The following is a 19,289-nucleotide window of genomic DNA, read 5'->3' as shown; positions in this document are numbered from 1 at the left end:
TTCTGTGGAGCCCAGCCCTCGCAGGCAGGAGGGTGCCACCCACCTGTGGTGGCCTTTCTCTTCAGTCTATGCCCTTCTTCCCTGGTGACCATGTCCGGCCTGGGCAGGGGTCCCGGCTGTGTGCTCTCTTCCTCACCACCCCACCCCATACCCGTGTCCTTCCCACCGAAAGAGGACTGTGCCCGTCTCTGACCCTGGTCATGAGATGGGCCTTGCACAGGGCCCTGTGGACAAGAGCACAGGGTTGAGGGGCTCCTGGGAAGGCACAGTGTTGGGGTTCAGGGGAGCTAATGCAACAAGAAAGTGGGTATCTTCAGCAGCAATACGAATGTGGGGGACACTGATGAGGACCCGGCTCCCCAGCTGCCTGGACCTGGGCAATATCCAGTGATCCCAGACCACACTGGGCACTCCCAGCGCACGAGGCTTCTAGGACGGATCTGAACACGTGGGAAAGACAGGAATGTCCAGCGCAGAGTCCCTGCCCGTGTGGGTCCCTACGGGCTCCCTGGGTGGCCGCAGCCCGGAAGGCCAGTCCTGTAACCTGCTGCTCCCCGCCCCCAGCAGACGTCAAGCTGTGCCAACCCAGGACACGAGCACCCTAGCCAGAGGCGAGACTGAGACTGCAGGGCCGTGACTGCAATCACGGGCCTAACGTGTGCGCTCCGGTGCAGTGGGCGGGGTTGCTGGCGTTCCTTACCTCCTCCCAGGCAGAGCCCTAGGCCGGAGTAGTCCTCAGCAGCCCCAGATGGTGCTCAGGGCACAGAGAAGGTCTCCGACCCTCCTTGGAGACCAGAACTCCAGCCCTGTCCTCCCAGAGCTAGATTTCAACCCAGCGAGCAGGACGCACCATCAGGTGTAACTCTGGGCCACTGGCGGCGACCGAGGGGCCAAAACACTCATTTCTTGAGGATCTGTCATTCCAGGAGGAGCCGGAGCTTGCGGCCCCTGCCGGTGGCCAAGGGGCTCTGAGCCAAGGGGTCAGCTGCTCAAACTTGGCTGGGAGCACCCACCGCCTACTGAAGCCTTCTAAAGCAAATTTCCATAATGCTCAATTATTCTAGTGGCTTCCAGAGCGGAAAGGCGCCTCTGAGAGCTAATTAGCATACGCCTGAACAAGGCACGAATACAGAGCTCTGGTTCCAGGAAGACAGACAGCCAAGGGGCTGCGGAGATGTCGCGCCGGCTGTGGGAGCCACCAGGATGGGACGCGGAGCTTAGACAGCATCGGGGGACCCCTCTGGGATCAGCCACCAACCTCCCATCCTCCCTGCTGGCCTCAAAGCTGCCAGCTCGTCCCTGGGAGAAGCAGCGTTCTTCTCCTGCCTATAAAATGGCAAAACATGGCAGGTGGCCAGAGGGGTAACCAGGACAAAAATCAATGGCTGTTACCATGGTGATGACAGCGGACAGTGACCCTCCCTGGCTGCCGCTCTGGAGCGGAGCAAGACCAGATGGCTCCTTGAGGTCAGTACTGTGCTCACAGCTGGACACCGGGCACCAGGGTGTTGTGGAACAAGGTGCAGACCACATGTGGCCCAACCCTCTGGGCTGGCCTCCGCCCTACCTGCACTGGGTCAGTCTTGGACTGACTTCGGCCACTCTGGTAGTCTGCTCGTATCTCAGAAGCTCAAGCCTGCCCCACACCTCCTGGAACCAGATATACATTTGGACGCCTCCCTGGCCGATTCACATGCTCTCAGGCATCCACGGTCACACTCAGGGTTCTCAGGTTGGCCACTCAGGCCAGCTGGGGATGCAGCTTCAAGGAACTGGATGATGGGAGGCTGTGGAGCACACGGGTTGAGCCTGGGTGACAGGGAGGCAGGAACTTCAGGTCAACCTGGTGTCCTCTCCCCTTGGTCCAGGCAGACCCTGGTTGCACCAGGTCAACAAAGGATCAACAAAGGATCCCTCCCTCCCTCACTCTCACCTGCAGGGTGGGGGTGGGGGACTGCAGACTGAGCACACACTGCAGGCGGTACCTCAATTCGGGGGGAGACATGGTGGGGTCACAGGACTGGGGGCCCCCAGCGCCCTCCAGACACGCAGGCCCTCGAGTCAGACTGGCCAGGCCGGGAGAGACTTCGTGCGCGTGCTGCTGCACCTCGGTGGGCCTCTGGCTGCAGACCCTGGACAGGCCACACGTCCCCCCTCGGCAGGAATAAGGCCCAGGCCTGGTCCTCACAGACTCCGTCAGCCCCTCATCACCACCAGCATGAACGCAGCCGAGGGCCCCCTTCCCCTCCTCCCCAGCAGGACCCCCAGGAACCAGGTCAGAGGGCCCGGGGTCCCCCGCCTGTCTTCAGAAGACCCAGTCACGCACTGCTGTAACCTGCGGATGTCGCCACCCCAGAGGGGGCCCTCGGACACCGAGGAAGCATGAAAACACGCTGAGCCATCTCTCCTGCTACAGCCAAAGCCACCAAGAACAGGCAGATCCAATTAAGATGTTTATTAATCCCTCCCGACACAGGCTTGAGCCGGCCCCATAAAGCTCTCACCGGGGCGGGCAAAGTGGATACACTGGAGCCCCCAGCCCTTCACGCCCGGTGTGTGAGTCCAGGAGGCCCTCAGACTGCAGCCCCCCATCCCTGCTCAGCCCCTCTGATCTGTCTAGCATCTACACAAAGTCGAGCACAGAGGCAGAAACACCACAAAAGTCCTGCCTGGTGTCAAGAGGCCTGAAGGAGGCCAAGAGAGCAGAGACCCTGGTCCTGGGGCTCTGGGGACTGTGTGCCGGCCACTCCCCCTGGGGGTCAGGGAGAGCGCCTCCATGTGCAGTGGTGTTCCAGCTGTGGAGGGGAGGTGAAGGCAGGATGTAGGTAAGACGTCCACTCCAGGCTGGCCTGGGGACGCCATCCTACACAGGGGCCTGTGGCCAGCATGGGACCACAGAGTGGGGTGACACGGTCCCAAGTGGGGACCCTCAGGGATGTGAAATGAACACGGCTCCCACTGCAGGCTCTAATAAGTCCTCCAAGCGGCGTCTTGTCAGGAGGGTCCAGCAGTCACAGTCATGTCCTGTTGTTAGGATCTGACAGAAGGTGGATGTGATAGACTGTCACCCACCTGCAGAGGAGGCTGGGACACACTCAGGCTCCCTGGCCAGGTGTGACCAGCTCTGCCTGATGTGGAAGGGACCATGATATAGCCCGACAACCTCCCGGAAGGCACAGCAGCCAACGTGGCAGGCAGCCCCCCAATCTGTGGATGACCTGTGGTGCCATCTCAGAACCATCTCTGTGAATGGAATCATCCGGTAATAGTCGTGAAGGTCCTTGGGGCCATATGGCCCCTGCATTGCAGTGACCTGCACGCAGGGACTGGCCACCTCAGGCCTCTAAGCATGAGGCAGTCGTGGGAAAGTTGGCGGCATTAGCAGGAACCAAAAGAGGTAGCCGGGTCCCCACGGAGCAAGTCTACAAAGGTGGCATGGGATGGCCCGCCTCTGTTCTTCACTTGGGCAGCTGGGCATGGACAGCAGCCAAACTCCCAGGGGAGTGTTCAGGCCACACCTTAATCCAGTGACTCACGGTCAAACCTGGCCCAGTTTCAGGTTCAGGGGAGCTGCCTCCCACCCCGAGGCCCCGCCCAGCAGGGAGCTCCTGCCCTCTCCTGGGCACCAGGACAGATCTGGGTACTTAGGGCACCTGCAAGTATGAACACGCCTGGGTTCACAAACAAGCGGGCTCTTCAAAGGCAGAGAAAACAACAGAGGCCTCAGGAGATGGTGAGGGCCAAACAAAACAGCTGCTCAGTCACTGGCCCTCAGCTGCACAGACAGACAAGATGGCCAGGGTGAGGCTCTGAGCACAGGCCCCGGACAGTGGCTCTGGAGGGATGGGCCCGCTGTGAAACTCGGCCACACACCAAGGAAACAGAGGGCTCCGGGCAGGTTGGGCCCTTCACTGCAGATGACGGCCTCATGTCAGCGCTGCCAGCCAGGAAAGCCTAGAGTGCTCCTGGGGGTGTCACTTCAGCCTCCTGCACAGCCACAGGAGCTAGCTGACCCCCATCGTGCATGAACGATTGCAGCACAGAGCACCTGAGTCACCTGCCCACATGGGCACCCTGTGCCCGCAGCCCAGGTGCACGGGGACCCTGGCCTCCACCTCCCACTCCTGCCCGTGCTGGGCTCAGCTCTACTCTGCACAGTCATTTTGGGGAGCGGAGCCAGGGGCCTGGCTGCAGACGGCTGCCCAGTGGGCAGGACACGTTCAGGTGTGCCAGGTCCCTGGGGGCTGCTGCACATGGTGGCACGGCTGTCAGGGGGATGGGACGGCGGCCTCGCCTGCGCAAAGAACCAGATCAAGAGCCACGGTGGCACCCCGAGGAGCCAACACTGGGGAAGAAACCAGCTAGCAAGACAGACGCTAATTCTGCACAAGTGGACGTGAGGGTGGAAGAGAAGGTCTGGAAGCCAGCCTGTTCACTGCCTGGACTGGGGGATGTGTGCTTTCAGCAGGGCCTGGGGACAGCTCACAGGGAGGCTGGGTGGAGAAGTGAGGAGGAGCCACTGCGCTCACCCCAGGGGAGCAGTCACAGGGCATGGGTGAGACGCCATACCTGGCCTCTGCCAGCAGGGGACGGGCACTGGGGGGGTCCCCACCTGCTCTCTGACATGATTGAGGGACCCTGTTACTTAAAGCTTAAGGCAGTGGGACAGCCTGGAGGGCACACAGTAGTGCTGACAGCACCTAGGGTGGGATGGCTCCTGCACTGGCCCCCTTCAGGGCAAAAGGAGTTGACCTGGAGACCTGACCTCCCCGACCAGGCCCGGAGCCCACACCAGAGCACAGACCCACGCTCTGCCTCGAGCTCCCCACCACACTGGCATCTCAGGCTGCCCGTGTCAGGGGGCGGGGAGAGCGGGGCACACCCACCCTGCTGTGGCCAGCAAAGGGACACCTGCCCCCTCTAGCCTGCGGCCTCCAGGTAGATGGAGAAGCAGGAGGATGAACATTTTCACTTCCAGATCTCAGCAACCCCCTAATTCGTGGTCTATGAGCTTGGAGCGTGAGCCTTCACAGAGTGCCGTGATTGGGGTCACCCTCTTGGCTCCCTGGCCTGGGGAAGGCGCAGCTCTGCACACAGTGGGGACTGGCCTAGAGCCCTGGACCCAGATAGCACATGCCCCCTGCCCTGAGCTGCCGGTGAGCCCCACGAGCATGGAAAGCCGTGAGGAGAGGGAGTAGATGGGGCCTTAGACCCAAGTACACAGACCAGCAACATCATTCCCCGCTGCGGGAGGCCCCGGGCATGCCCGGACAGGGCGGGGAGGGTGGCGGTCCAGGGACACGCCGACCGCAAGTGTGGGTGGCTGCCAGCAGGGGACAGGAGGGAGGTGAGGTGATGGGAAAGGCGGCCATCCCGGCACCCCGGCTAAGCCGCCTGCCTATCAAAGCCGATCCAAAGCCAGGCAGAGTGAGGATGAGAGGTCGTCTCTGCTGTGAGGTCTGCAACTGCAGCCTCAGGCCACTTTCCCAGCTGCTGGACCAAAGGCCAAGCGGCCACTCGCTCTCCACGGGAAAGGGGAACAAAGGGACAGCTGCTGCCGCTCAGCTGCCTCACGGCGACTGGGCTCTGACCTCTGACCTCCATGGGCCTCAGCCTTGCTCAGCGCAGGAGACCACACAGCAGAAGCCTCTGCCCCGGCGACGAGAGGTCCAGCCCTGGGGAGTACACGGTCGGCTGCCATGGTGGTGTTGAGGGCTCTGTGCTGCTCAAGATCCTCATTCTACGCAGGAAGGACAGGGCCCAGGGCTCGCAGGGAGATGAGGGGGTTTGGTCCACTCAGGGTCGGCATGGCTGAATCCCACACCATCCTAGCAGACTGCCAGCTCTGGGAGCAAAGCCTGAGCCCTACAGCTCCTGCCCTTCGTGGGAAAGAAAAGGCAGGAAGAACCCGAAGAACAGGGCAGGGATTGGCAGAAAAAGGAGGGTGAGGGGAGTGGCCAGGGTGTCTGCCACTGCTTGGCTGGCGATCCCTGACCCCACAGCCGCCAGGGGCCACACCCAGAGGGATCCCGGCGGAAAGCGGGCTGTGAGAAGGCAGACGAAGCCCCATCAAGATGACGTCTCTGGTCAGGAGCCTGGCGCCCAGCCTGGGACGCCGCCAGTGCGAACAGAGCTCCCTCCAGGCTGCTGCCACACCTCGGCTGGAGCATCGCTTCCCCGGAGGCTTCCCCTTGAGGGCTCTGGCTCGTCCCTGGGAAAGTAGAGGTCCCACATCTCTTCTCTCCCACGCAGGGGAGGAAGGTCTGCTGAGAAGAAAGTGGTCAGAAACTGAGCTTTTCCCCTGGGTTGCAGACAGGAAGGGCGGAGGAAAACGAACTCAGCATGAAACAAAACAGACTGAAAACGGGACTGGTGGGGACAGGGGTCCCCTCGCAAAGTTCAGCTCGTCGGGAAAACACAACTGCATGTAACTCGCAGTTTATGCACTTAGTAACACAGCTAGAAAACACGTAAAGCAAAAACCGTACAGAGAAACCAAGGAGCCCACCATCCTAGGGAGTAAGACGGACACCTCTCTTACTTATTAATTAGGAAGTGGAAGTGCTGAAGATCTGAACACAGTTAGGAACCTTGCACCCAGAATCAGGGACTAGTTGGGGGATATAAGTTCTCTTCAAACGTTACAGACATCTATAAACATGAGCTACGTGCCAGACCAAACAGCCTGTCAATGAATATCCACGATTCAGGATCATTCGGTCATCAGCACAGGCCCCCCTCCCCAGGGTCCTGATCAGCACTGGGGGAGGGGGAGTTCATACAGACACCCAGAGCTGCAGGCAGAGCCAATGGGCCCAAAGAGCTGCAAAGAGAACGTTTCCTAAGCGATAGTTTCACGAGGATAGTGGCCAAAATGCACCAGCGTACCCCTTCCCTGCCACATTACCGCCACGAGCAAAGGGTCCCAAATCTGAAAATCTCTACCATTTCTACCAGAGTCTTCAAGCAGGGAGCAGAAGTAAGCAGCGCAGAAGGACCCAGAGTCCTTGACTTTCTCAGCAAGTGACTGCAGGGCAGCCCCAGTATAGGCACCCCCCTGGGCTGGATTGTCCACCCCTGGTACATGGGTGCCCAGCATAGCCCGAGCTATAACCAGGTGCAAACTGTCATTCTGCTGTGTCCAAGATGCTGGTCCTGGGTTGGTCTTCCCCTCCTGTCCAGGAGCCAGGTGGCCCAGAGCTGCTGCCTGGGCACCTGGGAGTGGGGTGGCCTGCAGGGTCAGACTTGCCCACACAGAGGAGGGCACGGGAGCAGAAGGCGGTGGTGCCCAGCCTCACTCAGATGGGAGCACTGTGGATCATCATGTGGGTCATGTGGGAGGACGGCAAAGCCAGGAAGGAGAGACCCAGGACATGGCTGTTGTGGAACCGCGTGAAGCTCACCCGTGGTGGGCTTGGTCAGCATCACGGTCCCAAGGACCAGCTTGCTCAGAGTGGGAGCCCAGCCCCATCCCCTGCCCTGGGGAATAACCTGGGTACTGGACAAGAGGACTGAGAAACACACTGTGTTCGTTACATGTTCATGAAATACTCTACAGCTGTGAAAGCACAGCGCCTGCTGCTGCAGACCGGTGGATCCCAGCGCAGAGATGACAAGCAGGCCGTACAAACCCGGCTTCCCAAGGGCGAAGCCCCACTCCCACCCTCAGTCTTGCTCCCTTCCTTGGTTCTAGACTTTCCCACCTCTCCCAGGGTGCCTCCTTCTCGTCCACCCTGCACTTGTGGACGTACCCTTGCTCCTGTCCTCCACCCCTCGCGGTGCCCTCGCTGTCCTCAGGTTGGGGCTGCAGCTTAACCCCAGCCCCCGTTACCCTTCCCATGGCTCCGGAGTTCGTATGCCTCCTTTACCCTTGGGATGCTCCATTTTCCAGGCCCCCTGGGGCTCTCTCCCTCAACATACACACTGGAGCGATATCTGGAAATTTCATAGCACCTACCCAAGGATAAGGACCCCAAAAGCTTCCAGAAGGGGGAAAACAGAAAACTCACATTAAAGAAAAAAAAAAAATGAGCCACCAAGACACTGAAGACAGCAACACTGGGAGTCAGAGGAAAGGAAGTGATGCCTTCCAACTCTGAGGGGTGTGAACTTCCACCTGGAATTCTAAGCCATCAGCATGAGACAGAGAAACATCCACAGACAGACATGCGTTCAGAAATATGTTTCCCCTTTTCCTGCTGAGGAACCACTAAAAGGAAGGATGGTCGCCCTAACTGAGGAAGTAAGACAGGACCCAGGACGCAGAAAACGGAGTCCCAGGCTGGAGAAGGGTGGTCCATGCATGCACAGCCCAGCCACTGGCCCTGGGGGTGTGGGGGGCTCCAGGAGGCAGGTTCCAAGAGGGGGAGAAGTAGCCAGGTTAACGGGACCACTGCCAGCTGGGAGGAACCCCAGAGTGCAGTCTCGGGTTTGGGACCGAGTTCATGATTGCAAACTGACAACTATGCAAATGAAGGCAGGTAGTTATTAACTCTAGGAAAAACAAAGCTGTCAAAATAGTAATGAAAGCCTATGGACCACAGCTCAGGAAAAAAAATATCACTCAACTGGACTTCATTAAAACTAAACATTTCTAAAAAAAAAAACAAAACAAAACAAAAACAAACTAAACATTTCTGTTCTAAAACTACTGTGACAAAAATGAAAGGCCAATGGGTTTGGGAGAAAATATTTGCAAAGTGTATCCGACAGAGCTGCTGCTGCTGCTAAGTTGCCTCAGTCGTGTCCGACTCTGTGCAACCCCATAGACGGCAGCTCGGTTCCGCCGAGCACATCTACCTAAAACACTCAATCAGAAGACAAAACCCCAACCAAAACAAGGGCACAAAGACCTGAAGAGACATTTCACCGAAGAAGATAAACAGCAAACAGCACAGGAAAAGATGCCCGAAGTCATTAGTTCATAGATGTGGAAATGCCCCAAACTGGAAACAACCCAGATGTCCGTCAACAGAAGGACGTATAAACAACAGGGCACGTCCACACAGCGGAAACTACTCGTCGTGAAGGCAGGATGGTCTGGAGGTGTGTGTAACCCTGGGATGGCTTTCAAAACAATCATGAGATAAAAGAGGCCAAACTCAAGAGAGCACAGCACACACTACACGGGTCAATTCATAGAAACTCCAGCAAATGCACGCCAAGTCTCAGGGCAGAACGCACGACAGTGGTTGTCTGGAATGGGGCGGGCATGGAGCGAGAGAGGCAGGAGGTTTTCTCCGGGGCTGATCACTACCTGGGCAGGTGTGTGCTACCTGGGCAAGTGTGCACTCATGTCTGTCTCATCAGGCTTCCATTTCAGACCTGCTGTCCGCTGTGCTGTGGGCAGACTGTTCTGAGCTGAGGGTTCCCGCCAGCACCGTACAAAGGCTATGTTGGGCACTGATTAAAGTTGTCATTGTTCTCTTGGGTGGGGAGAGAGGAGCAATATAAAAACGCTAAATCCAAATCCTCTAGAAAAAAGATTCATTAAATAATGTCCAAAATGAAACAGAAGAAACAGCACAAATTTGCCTGTTTACACGTATGGAAGCAAACACAGGCAGACAATATGCAGGGCTAAGTGGGCCTCAGGCATGTGGGGGGCAGGGGGACTTATTTTTAAACCCGCGTGTGTGCTGCTTTAATAAAAATTCAACCCGACCGTGACCGTGTGACTCAGCAGTTCCCCTTCCAGGGATATACAAAGTGTCCACACACATCTGTGCTGACTGCTGACACCAACAGCATTGAAACTGGTCAAAATGTGGAAACAGCCCTGATGTTCATCAGCTGGGGAATGGAAGAGTATTCCCTTGTGTGGACAAGGGAGTATTATTCAGCCATAAAAAGAACGGAGCTGACACACGCTACAACACAGATGCACTTAGAAGACACCCTCTTCAACTGAAAGAAGCTGGAAGCAAACGGGTCACCAAGGGTCAGTGCTTGCTTTCTTCTGTGTGAAACATCCAGGCAAAGCCATGGACACAGACACCAGGTCAGCGGCTTCCATGGGCTGGGGGAGGGGCAGTGACTGCTAACGAGGACTGCTTGCATTTCTGGGATGAAGAAAAGTTTGCGAATGAGACAGCTGTGATGGGTGCACAACTTCCTGAATATACTAGAAAACACAGAGTTGTACACTTTCAGTGGTAACCGTATGGCATGTGAATTATGTCCTGATAAAGCTGTTACCTAAAGAAAAAACTGAGCAATGATGTGAGAAGACAGGCACGCTGGTCTCTGCCTCCCCCCTACCCCCCAACTTCCTGATATGGAGCTCCTAATCCCGTTATCTCCTGGTGATAGCAACGTCCTTTGTTCCAAAGAGGCAACTCTGCCTGGGCTCCTGGATGGGGGCTGGTCACCAGGAAGACCCAGCTACAGCCAGCATCAGAAGTAGAGGCCCTACCCCATCCTCTAGGACAGGGGCTGGAGGCTGAGCTAACAACTGCTCATGCCTGGAAACTCCTTAAACACGGGGTTCAGACAGCTTCCAGGGTGGTGGACACACCCACATACTGGGAGGGTAGGGCACCCCAACTCCACAGGGACAGAAGCTTCTGCGCTCGGCACCCTCCCAGACCTTGCCCTGGGCATCTGCTCCTCTGGCCGCTCATCTGGGTCCTTCATGACATCCTTAAGACAGTAAGCCTGCCCCTGAGTTCTGTGAGCTGTTCCAGCACACAGCCAGACCCGAGGAGGGAGTGGTGGGAAGCCCGTTTGTAGCCAAATCGGACAGAAGTGTGGGGAACCGGAGACCCTCGATTTGTGCTGGCCTCTAGGGTGGGGGGGTGCAGTCTTTCAGGACGAGGGTCCACACTGACACCAGGGAGATGGTGTCAGAAGTGAGCTGAGCTGTGGGACTCCTGGCTGGGGTCCTCAGACACTGGAGGGCTCGCTGGTGCTGGAAAACCCACATCTGGTGTCAGAACTGTCGTGAGTGGAGGAAATAGGGTCTCCCCTTGGCTGGCGCCTTCCTGGACACACACAGTGGGAATTCCCATTTGGTGACAGACCCCATGGACCACAAACCCCTAGAGAGATTTCAAGAACCCACAAGTAAACCAGAAGTTCCCAGATTCAGGCCGGAGCCCAGACAGCAAATAGACTGGTGGGAGGAGGGACATCCCTCCTGCAACGCCCAGTGTGGCCCCCGCCCCCTCCATGAGCAGACTTCACAGCAGGAGCCTGCCATCCGCTCACCAGGCCTGCCGTAACAACCCCCAAGGACTTCAGCGAGGGGAAATTCGAGAATCTCACACAGATTTGCACGTGTCCACCCTCACCCTGGGGCGTCTCCTCCCGGCCACCACAATCAAACGTGATAAGAAAGTGCCCCTCTCACAGACAGGAGTTGTGTACACACACACAGGCTCACACTCAACACCCAAACTTCCTCTGAGGAGCCATCGCTGGGAGGCCCAGGAGCACCAGGCGGGGCCCACAAGTGGCCTCTGAGCTCAGAGCCAGCGCTGGTTTACAGCCATGACTGGTCACCAAGGAGTTCAGGCCTCCATCCACCCAAACATCCAACATGTCACCAGCCAGGCCAAGCCTGCAGGCCTGACGTCCAGGGCAGGTTGGCTCGGCATCCCCAAGAGGCCACGAGAGTCCCTCTAGAGCTACAGAGGGCTTCCCCGCTGGTTCAGTCAGTAAAGAATCCACCTGCAATGCAGAGACCCGGTTTGATTCCTGGGTCAGGAAGATCCTCTGGAGAAGAAAATGGCTACCCACTGCAGTATTCTTGCCTGGAGAATCCCAGGGACAGAAGAATCTGGCAGGCTACAGTTCACAGGGTCTCGAGAGTCGAACACGACTTATCAACTAAACCACCACCACCTAGAGCTGGAGAATTGGAGACCAGCCAGCTCTTTAAACAGTGAAGGCCCACATCCAGGTGAGCAGCCAGCCCCCATGAGGAGTCTGGGCCTGGCCACTCACTCTGCCTGCCCTCGTCTCCATGGTCGCCAGCCCCTGCTCCCAGCCCAGGAAGGTCCCGGAGTTGCTTTGGTTTTTACACTGGCCTCAGGGAAACCCAGACGCTGCTGTTGCTCTGCCAGGGTGGCAGTCAACACACACAGCAGGCCTGCCAGGGATGGCGCTGACTCAGGGCTGGGACGGTGGGGCCAGCTGGGCCACCGTGTCCTCAGACAAGGGAATGGCAGAGGGTACCACAAAGCCCTGTGGTGGACTGGCCCAGCTTCCAAGGCAGGATGGTGTGAAAAGTCTGAAGGTGGACTGCTGGCGAGAGTGGGCGGGCTCTGCTGAAGACCACGTGGTGGGCAAGACGCAGGCACCTCTGGGAGCCAGAATGAATGGGCACACAGAGAAACCAAACGCCCTCCAACCTGCCAAGAACCCGGAGTTGCTCTGAGGAGCCCACGGCTCTTTAAATTCCACGTCGTGTGCCTCGATTATAAAAGAAATATGACCTCCTGTTGGAAAGGTGTCAAACACAGAAAAAGTGGAAAGAAAAGAATCACACCCAGAAACTCCACTTGTTAAGCTTCCGGGGTCTCCATCATGAGATAAGCATGTTCCCAGGGTATTTTTACAAAATCTGGTCACACCATGCCAAGATTGTGTACCTTTTCTCACTAATTTTTACACCAGAAACATTTCCCCACACCATCAAAGGCCATCACCTGAGTCCACCTTTTCACATGGCTCCTCTATGCCAGCCAATTCAAGTTTTGCCACAAACACCTATAAATGTGGATCTGCCTGTCTGCTCATCCCCAAACCACGCTTCTAAGGGGACCTGGAGCCGCCCGGTGCACCCTATGCACCCCACAGCCCTCACTAGCTCCGAGGGCAACTATCGTCTATCAGTTTAGGAAGTCTTTTCTTACTGGACAGGGAAAACATGACCCCAAATGAAAGAAGGACCAAACACAGGGTGGGGTCCCTGATCTGCCTGGGGACATCCGACTGCAGGGACCTCCGGGGTCTCTGCCACGTTTCAGGGTCTTACCGAGTTCTTTGGAGCCCTGGCTCTCACTGGCCAGCTCGCCCATCTTCACCAGGGCGTCAAAATAGCCTTTGGCAGCATACGTCACACCTGAGAGAGGAGAGGAAGGGGTGGTTACTTCCCTCATGAGGAAATTACCACCTGCAGCACCTACTCGGCCACCCTGCCCGCCTGCCACGCAGCTGTCTTCCCTGCGCCCAGCAGGCTCCAGCCGGGGCAGGACCTCCGCCCGTCTCTTGTTGACGTTCTCTTGTCCCAAAGCTGAGAGCACGTTCTCTAAGGACACAGTGTACTGTTCAGGTCCAGAGTTAATCCAGTCAAATTACAGGGTGCCACCATGACCACAAGGCCCGGTGTCCCTGACGAGAGGAGCACCAACCTCTGGGTGGAGACCTGCGAAGTTGCTTCGACAGGAAGACCACCCCCAGCCAGCCTGGGCTGAGGGCTCTGACAATGTCCTGTGTCTCAGGGTTGAGCCGTGCAAGTGGGAGTGAGTCACACACTCAAATCAGGCTAAAGGCAGCAGGCTGGGGGTGGGGGGTGGGGCCTCACACACCACTTCCCACGGCGACTTCTGCTCAAACCAGAGGCGGACCTGACTTTGCGGGGGATTTCGACGGCAAGCTCCAAGCCAGCTGACTTCCTGGGACCAAGCCCGGGGGCTGCTGCCCAGGACAGAGCTTCCTTCAGGAACTCAAAAGACCCTTCAAAAACCTTGGGAGTGTCTACAAACCCCTTCATTGGAGGAGCCCCCTCCACACCACCCTTCAGGCTGGAAGGAGAACGAGGGCACCTCCAGAGTGGGGCCGTGGGGAGCATCCACCATAATTACAATTTCTAATCCGTTTTCTCCAGAATCCAGTTAGGGGCTTATAACTGGGCACTCAATCAAATTTTATTTAGGTAGTTTTCAATTAAGTGCACGCAGTCGGGAGCTCGTGCGGGCTCCGTGCCCCAGGGGCTGGAGTGCCCGCTGCTTGAGTCAGTGAGGAAGGCCCCTAGCAGGCCACACACAAAAGGCTCATCGCCGCCTGGAGCCCCCTCCCACCACGATCTTCACTCAACACAGGAAAGCCTAGAGAGTCCCGGCCTGGCCTTGGGGAGGCCGAGGGCTGTTGAGGGGCTCTGTCCCTTGGGGAGGTCCAGGAAAACAGGGAGGGGAGGACGCCTTCAGACCTCCTCCCACCCCGGTCCACACAGAACTCATGGTGGGGTAATGATGAGAGGCCTGGAAGGAGGCATGTGCCTCACATCCAAGCAACTAGGGCATGGGAGCTGGAGCCCAGGCGGGCCGTGAGGGGTTCCCCCAAGGCCGACGACCTGCACGGCGGAGAATGACGTGACGTCACTCCAAGAGAAAGCCCACAGGGGTGAGACATGTCCTTGGATGTTTCTTTCAGGAAATGAACCACTATCGGCCTGAAACATGCTGGCTGACCCACCCACTTCCAGAGTTGGCCCTGTGTCCACGGTGTGCACAGAACATCACGGGCCTCTGTGGTGCAGCACTTACGGCCTACACCCTTGCTCAGCCATGTCGGGCTTCTGGAAACATCTTTGTCCGTCCCTCATCAGGGCCTGTGAAGCTGTCCACCTGCTCAGACATCCTCACTCCCACCCGTAGGCCTCACCTGCCAGCGCCTTCTCGTAGTTCTTGCCCATGGCGATGAAGTTCCGCAGGCTGGGGTTGAACTGTTCCATGATGGTCTGGAAGAGAGCAGAGAACAGCATTTAGGGGCAAGACACCTGGCCGCTTGGAGGCCTGAATGGTGAGGGGAAAATCACGCAGGTGTCATACGTGGGTCGAGCCCACGAAGCCACAGCCGGGCTTCGGGTCCAAACTGCAGCTTGGTCCCTGCTGAATGTCCTCTGACAAGTGACGTTCCACAGCCTCAGTACCAACACCTGTACAATGGGGGAAAGGTCAGAACCTGCTCCATCAGGGCCTGGCAGATCAAATAAGTGAGCATGTGCAGGATGCATGGGGCCATGCCCGGCATATAGTTGGCACTCAGACATGCTACGCTGAGGAGCCATTACCCCATCTGGCAGGGCTGAGTCAGTGAGGAAGGCCCCTAGCAGGCCACACACAAAAGGCTCATCGCCGCCTGGAGCCCCCTCCCACCACGATCTTCACTCAACACATCAATTACCAAACATCAGCTCTGATTAGAGCAACGCGCAGCCTGATTGCAAACACCGCACGATGAATAAGCCAGCAGCTCTGGATCCGCGCACCCGATGGACTCAAGTCTTGGTGCCAATAGCACCAGTTCTTAGATTGAAGAAATCAGATTTTCACTGTGAAGGCCAAATAAATGTTTTAATTACGAGGCATAAAAACAGGCGCACACAAACAACAGCCAAATGTGAGCTCCACTGGGTAATGTGCCCTGACGGTCGGGTGCCAGCCCCAGCCAGCGAGAACACCACAAGGGACTTTTAAGGAAAACCCTGTCTCAGCCACATCCCACATCTCCGGGTCAGTTATTGTGATGTGCGTCTGATCTTTCCTGAGGGTAAGAGACAAACGCCGCCAAGGAGGGGAAGTCGCCTGGCCCTGTGGGCAGACCATGGAGGCCCAGGCGCTTCTGCATGAACATGGGCAGTGCCAGCCCCTGCCCACCTGGCACACAGGCAGTCCCAGCCCCGCTCTCCTCCATGTTCCTGGCCCTCAGTCAGCAGGACCAACACAGATTCCAAGGAGGGCTGTGGGATCACACCCAACATGTGCCCCAATTCACAGGTCAGGTGCACCTTCCTTTCTGGACAAGGCAAAGGGATGGGCACCTGCCATGTGCTGCAGCAGGGCTGAGGCACACGGGGGACACGGCAGTGACTCAAAGGACCAAGTCCTGGGGGGGGGAGACAGGCCCACTTCACACACTGGGCAGGATCCCACGCCCGGAGAACAGGAGGGAAGGACACGGCTCAGCCCAGAGGGGACACCGGGGAGAGAACCATGTTGTCGACAGAGGAGGGCTTCAGGCAGGTGCGTGTAAAGGCCCCGAGGCCAGGGCCTGCTGGTGTCAGGCGCAGGATGGCAGGAGCCAGGGAAAGGGTGGTGGGAGGGAAGAACAGGCAAAAGTGGTGCCGTAATGGCCAACCCCCAGCCTCACAGCCCGTGGTGGGGATGCCTCTTTCTCTGAACAGGATGGGAAGCTAAGGGTCCATCTGATACATTTCAAAAGGAAATGTACCCCTTGGCTGCTCCAAGGAGACCAGATCATAGCCAAGACTACTCAGATGCAGGCCACTCCTCAGAGCTGCTCAGAAACCTAAGAGGTGAAGGTTCAGTGGAAAGCTGGCCCCATCACAATGAGGGACGGAGCTCAGTGGTCTGGAGACCACTCTGGTGGAGAACCTGGGTCTAGATTCATCCAACCCAAGGAGAGCCTTGGAGTCAGGGCAGGGTGTCAGGTAACAGGCAGTGAACGAGGGACTGGTGTCCAGGAAGGCTGCGGAGGGGCCCCAGGTTAGACTGTCTGTTGAGGGTGCACGCACAGGCTGGCTGAGCCCTCCGCCTCGCTGCTCAACACCACCCGAACCTGCATTGGGGCAGAGAAATGCTGGCGGGTGCATGTGTTTGTTTGTCCAAAGGAAATGGACCCGAAGCAGAGTATAGACCTAGTGAGGGTAGCTTCTGACCCCGATTCTGTGTTCCAGACGTGCACACAAGTGAGTGTGTATATGTGTGTGTGTATGCATGCAGTTTCAGTGTAAGATGTGTGTCTCACTGCAGTGATAGGCATGGAGCTGAGACAGAGCCCTGGGGTGGGGGGGCCTGTGAGAGCCGACCCGGGGTGCAGAGCTCTAGGGCTACCCCCCAGGGCAGAAGAGGAGGCTCCGCAGCTCCCACCCGGAGCCCCAAACATCCTGAGTGACAGCAGAAAACAGCCTGCGGCTGCCCAGGCCAACAGAGGGGGTCACCGCAGCAGCCTGACCACACCCGCCCAGTGACACATGGGGACAGCCGCCAGGTTTCGCTTCCTTAGTGCAGCAGCTGAGCTCATGCACGAGGAATGTGGGTGCGAGGGGGCAGGGCAGGAGGGGCGCTGGGGTGCCGGCCAGGTCCCCTGGGCAGGGCACTGCCTGCTCACACAGGTGCTGCTGACTCGCCTGCCTGAGGCAGGGGCAGCGACCTAAACGCTGTGGGGCTGGGGAAGCAGGAGGCCCTCCCGCCCTGGCCGGAGAGCTGTCCTTCCTTCCAGCTCCTCACCGACACCGCCCTGGTGGGAGAGCGGGCTCCCAGCTGCCTCCAGGTCACTGAGTGCTCAGAACTGCGACCACCAGACACAGGCCAGGTCCAAGACCATCTTGTCCGGAGGGACCCTGGAGGCCTGAGAAGGGCTCAGCCCCTCTGGTGGGGCTCCTCCCCGTGGGGACCTCCCTGTGGGAGCGGGCCCTCTCAGGGCCTGAGCCCAAGGCTGTCCCAGGGCTCAGGCAGACGCTCTTGGACCCAGGAGGCCATGATGTCCCCAGGCCTGTGACAGGCCCAAACCTACCCTCAGAGACCTGCAGTGGGACCCTGGCACCCCCACTGCAAATGAGCGCTCCCCTAACTAGGGGCCTGCGCAGCCCCTCCACACATCGCAGGACCCCAGAGGGGCAAGTCAGAGGCCAACAGAGGCCTGGTGAGCAGGCCAGGAAGGCCCCAGGGCTCCGCTACCTGTTACTTTTTCATAAGTGAGGGAACGATGGCGTCGTTCTGTGGGACTTCACTGGAAGGATGGAGGGAGTTGAGATTCAAACCCACAGCACGTGCCGGGGCTGGAGACGGGAGCTTGCTTCCTCACTGATGCCAAAGGGCGTGTGCAACCGAAGTCCAGGCCAGGAGGGCGGCCTCCTCGCACACACCTCTCTGTACCATGAGGCCAACCTCACACCTGTTGTGGAACTCGGGGGTGCTCAGGAGAGGCCCTGCACCAAAATCACTTCCCTGCAGCCAGGACAGAGACCCAATGACATGGGCAATGACCAGCGCCTTCTGCAAACTCAGGCCTGGGCTGCGCAAGTGAGACCAAACCCCTTCAAGTGTGGCACTGTGGCACATGGCGACCGGGCCTGCCCCCTCACAGGGGTCCTGGGCTGAGTGCCATGTTCAGAACCAGCATCTTCTTTTACTTACTCCCTGGCTGGCTCAGGATCTACAAGGTGCCAGCAGGGAGCGGGGCTGCCACAAGGGCTCCCTGCCAGCCCCACTGCACACACGCTCCAGAAGGGTCAGGAAGAGAAGGGGTCCCTGCTAGACACTTGCGAGCTTGGCGCAGTTCCTGGTGGCCCTCTTGCCGAGATGTCACACAGCCCATGTTCCTGCCACCCTGCGGTCCCAGGAATCCAGGCCTTAAGGCAAATCTCCAAGGCAGGGTCAGCCCCACCCCCACCTGGGGCCCCCCAGCCCTGCATTTCTACGGGCGTCAGTGGGAGGGGCCAGGCCTGGCTGCATGGGCAGGTCCCCAGGAGCCTTCCTGCCCGGCTGGCTCCTGGGCATCCCAGCGCCTGCGCAGTGACGCCGTTTTGACTGACTTGGGTCACAGGTCTGCCCGGCCAGTGAGGACAAAGGGCAGCAGGACAGCCCCATCTCCACCTTGGGGTCATGAGGAGTGAGGGAGCTCTGCCAAGGGACTGTGCTCCGGCTGTGCCCGCGCCCAGGGTCCCCCGCTCGCCATCCTGGGGATTCTGTTTATCCCTCAGCTCTGCCTCCTGGTGACAAACCCCTCCAAAACTCTCCTGGCAGGACTGCCACAAACAAAGAGCAAAGCTTCTCTGCTCAGGGAAGTGACGTGCCTCCTGTTTCCCCTCCAGTTCTCGTGCAGTCTAGGAAGACGGGGCCCGGGGGTCCGCCTGCGCCCCATGCACACGTGCACGTGTGTGCACATGTGGGTGTGTGCATGTGTGCTGCGGTCAAGCCAGGCTGCGCCCTCTCTACACACTCAAACTTTGGAAGGAAAAACTCAGGCAATGAGACCACACTGGACTCCACCGGTGGCCTGGGTGGGGGGGCGGCCTTACACCCTCATCACCCCAAGTCCTCACTGGACTGGTGATGCTGTCCACTTTACGGATGGACAGGAGGAGGTTCAGGGAGGCTAGGAGCCAGTCTTCTGGGTCCTGGTAGAGCCAGTCCCAGCTTCAATGCAGGTTGGCCACACAACCCAGCTTGTCCCACTCTCCATACAGGCCTTAGTGTTCTCCAGGCAGGCCGTCAAGGCAGGCAGGATAGAACCAGGTGCTACCCGGCAACTCGGCCTGCCCTGGGCTCCCTTAGGAGCCACGTTCTAGCAACATAAGGGCAAAGGCTGATGCCAGGACA

At 58.4% G+C, this 19,289-nt stretch overlaps 1 protein-coding gene across 3 annotated transcripts in view; it reads right to left on the bottom strand.

Moving 5' to 3' along the window:
• The window catches only part of BAIAP2 (BAR/IMD domain containing adaptor protein 2), a 50,962-nt gene extending 36,317 nt beyond the window's left edge, over window positions 1-14,645 (bottom strand). The window contains exons 1-2 of one of the 3 annotated variants that reach the window (XM_065911035.1): window positions 14,608-14,645; window positions 12,980-13,066 (exon numbers count right to left, since the gene is read on the bottom strand). In XM_065911035.1, coding sequence (XP_065767107.1) covers window positions 12,980-13,066; window positions 14,608-14,638 — 118 coding nt within the window. In that variant the 5' untranslated portion in view covers window positions 14,639-14,645. The remainder of the gene's footprint in view (window positions 1-12,979; window positions 13,067-14,607) is intronic. The other 2 variants (XM_065911033.1, XM_065911034.1) reach the window with 2 other exon arrangements.
• Window positions 14,646-19,289: the final 4,644 nt, after the last annotated feature.

Source organism: Muntiacus reevesi, chromosome 18, assembly GCF_963930625.1.
Source record: "Muntiacus reevesi chromosome 18, mMunRee1.1, whole genome shotgun sequence".
Taxonomy (NCBI): domain Eukaryota; kingdom Metazoa; phylum Chordata; class Mammalia; order Artiodactyla; family Cervidae; genus Muntiacus; species Muntiacus reevesi.
Note: the sequence above shows the minus strand (reverse complement) of the source record. Positions and strands in the feature narration are given on the sequence as shown.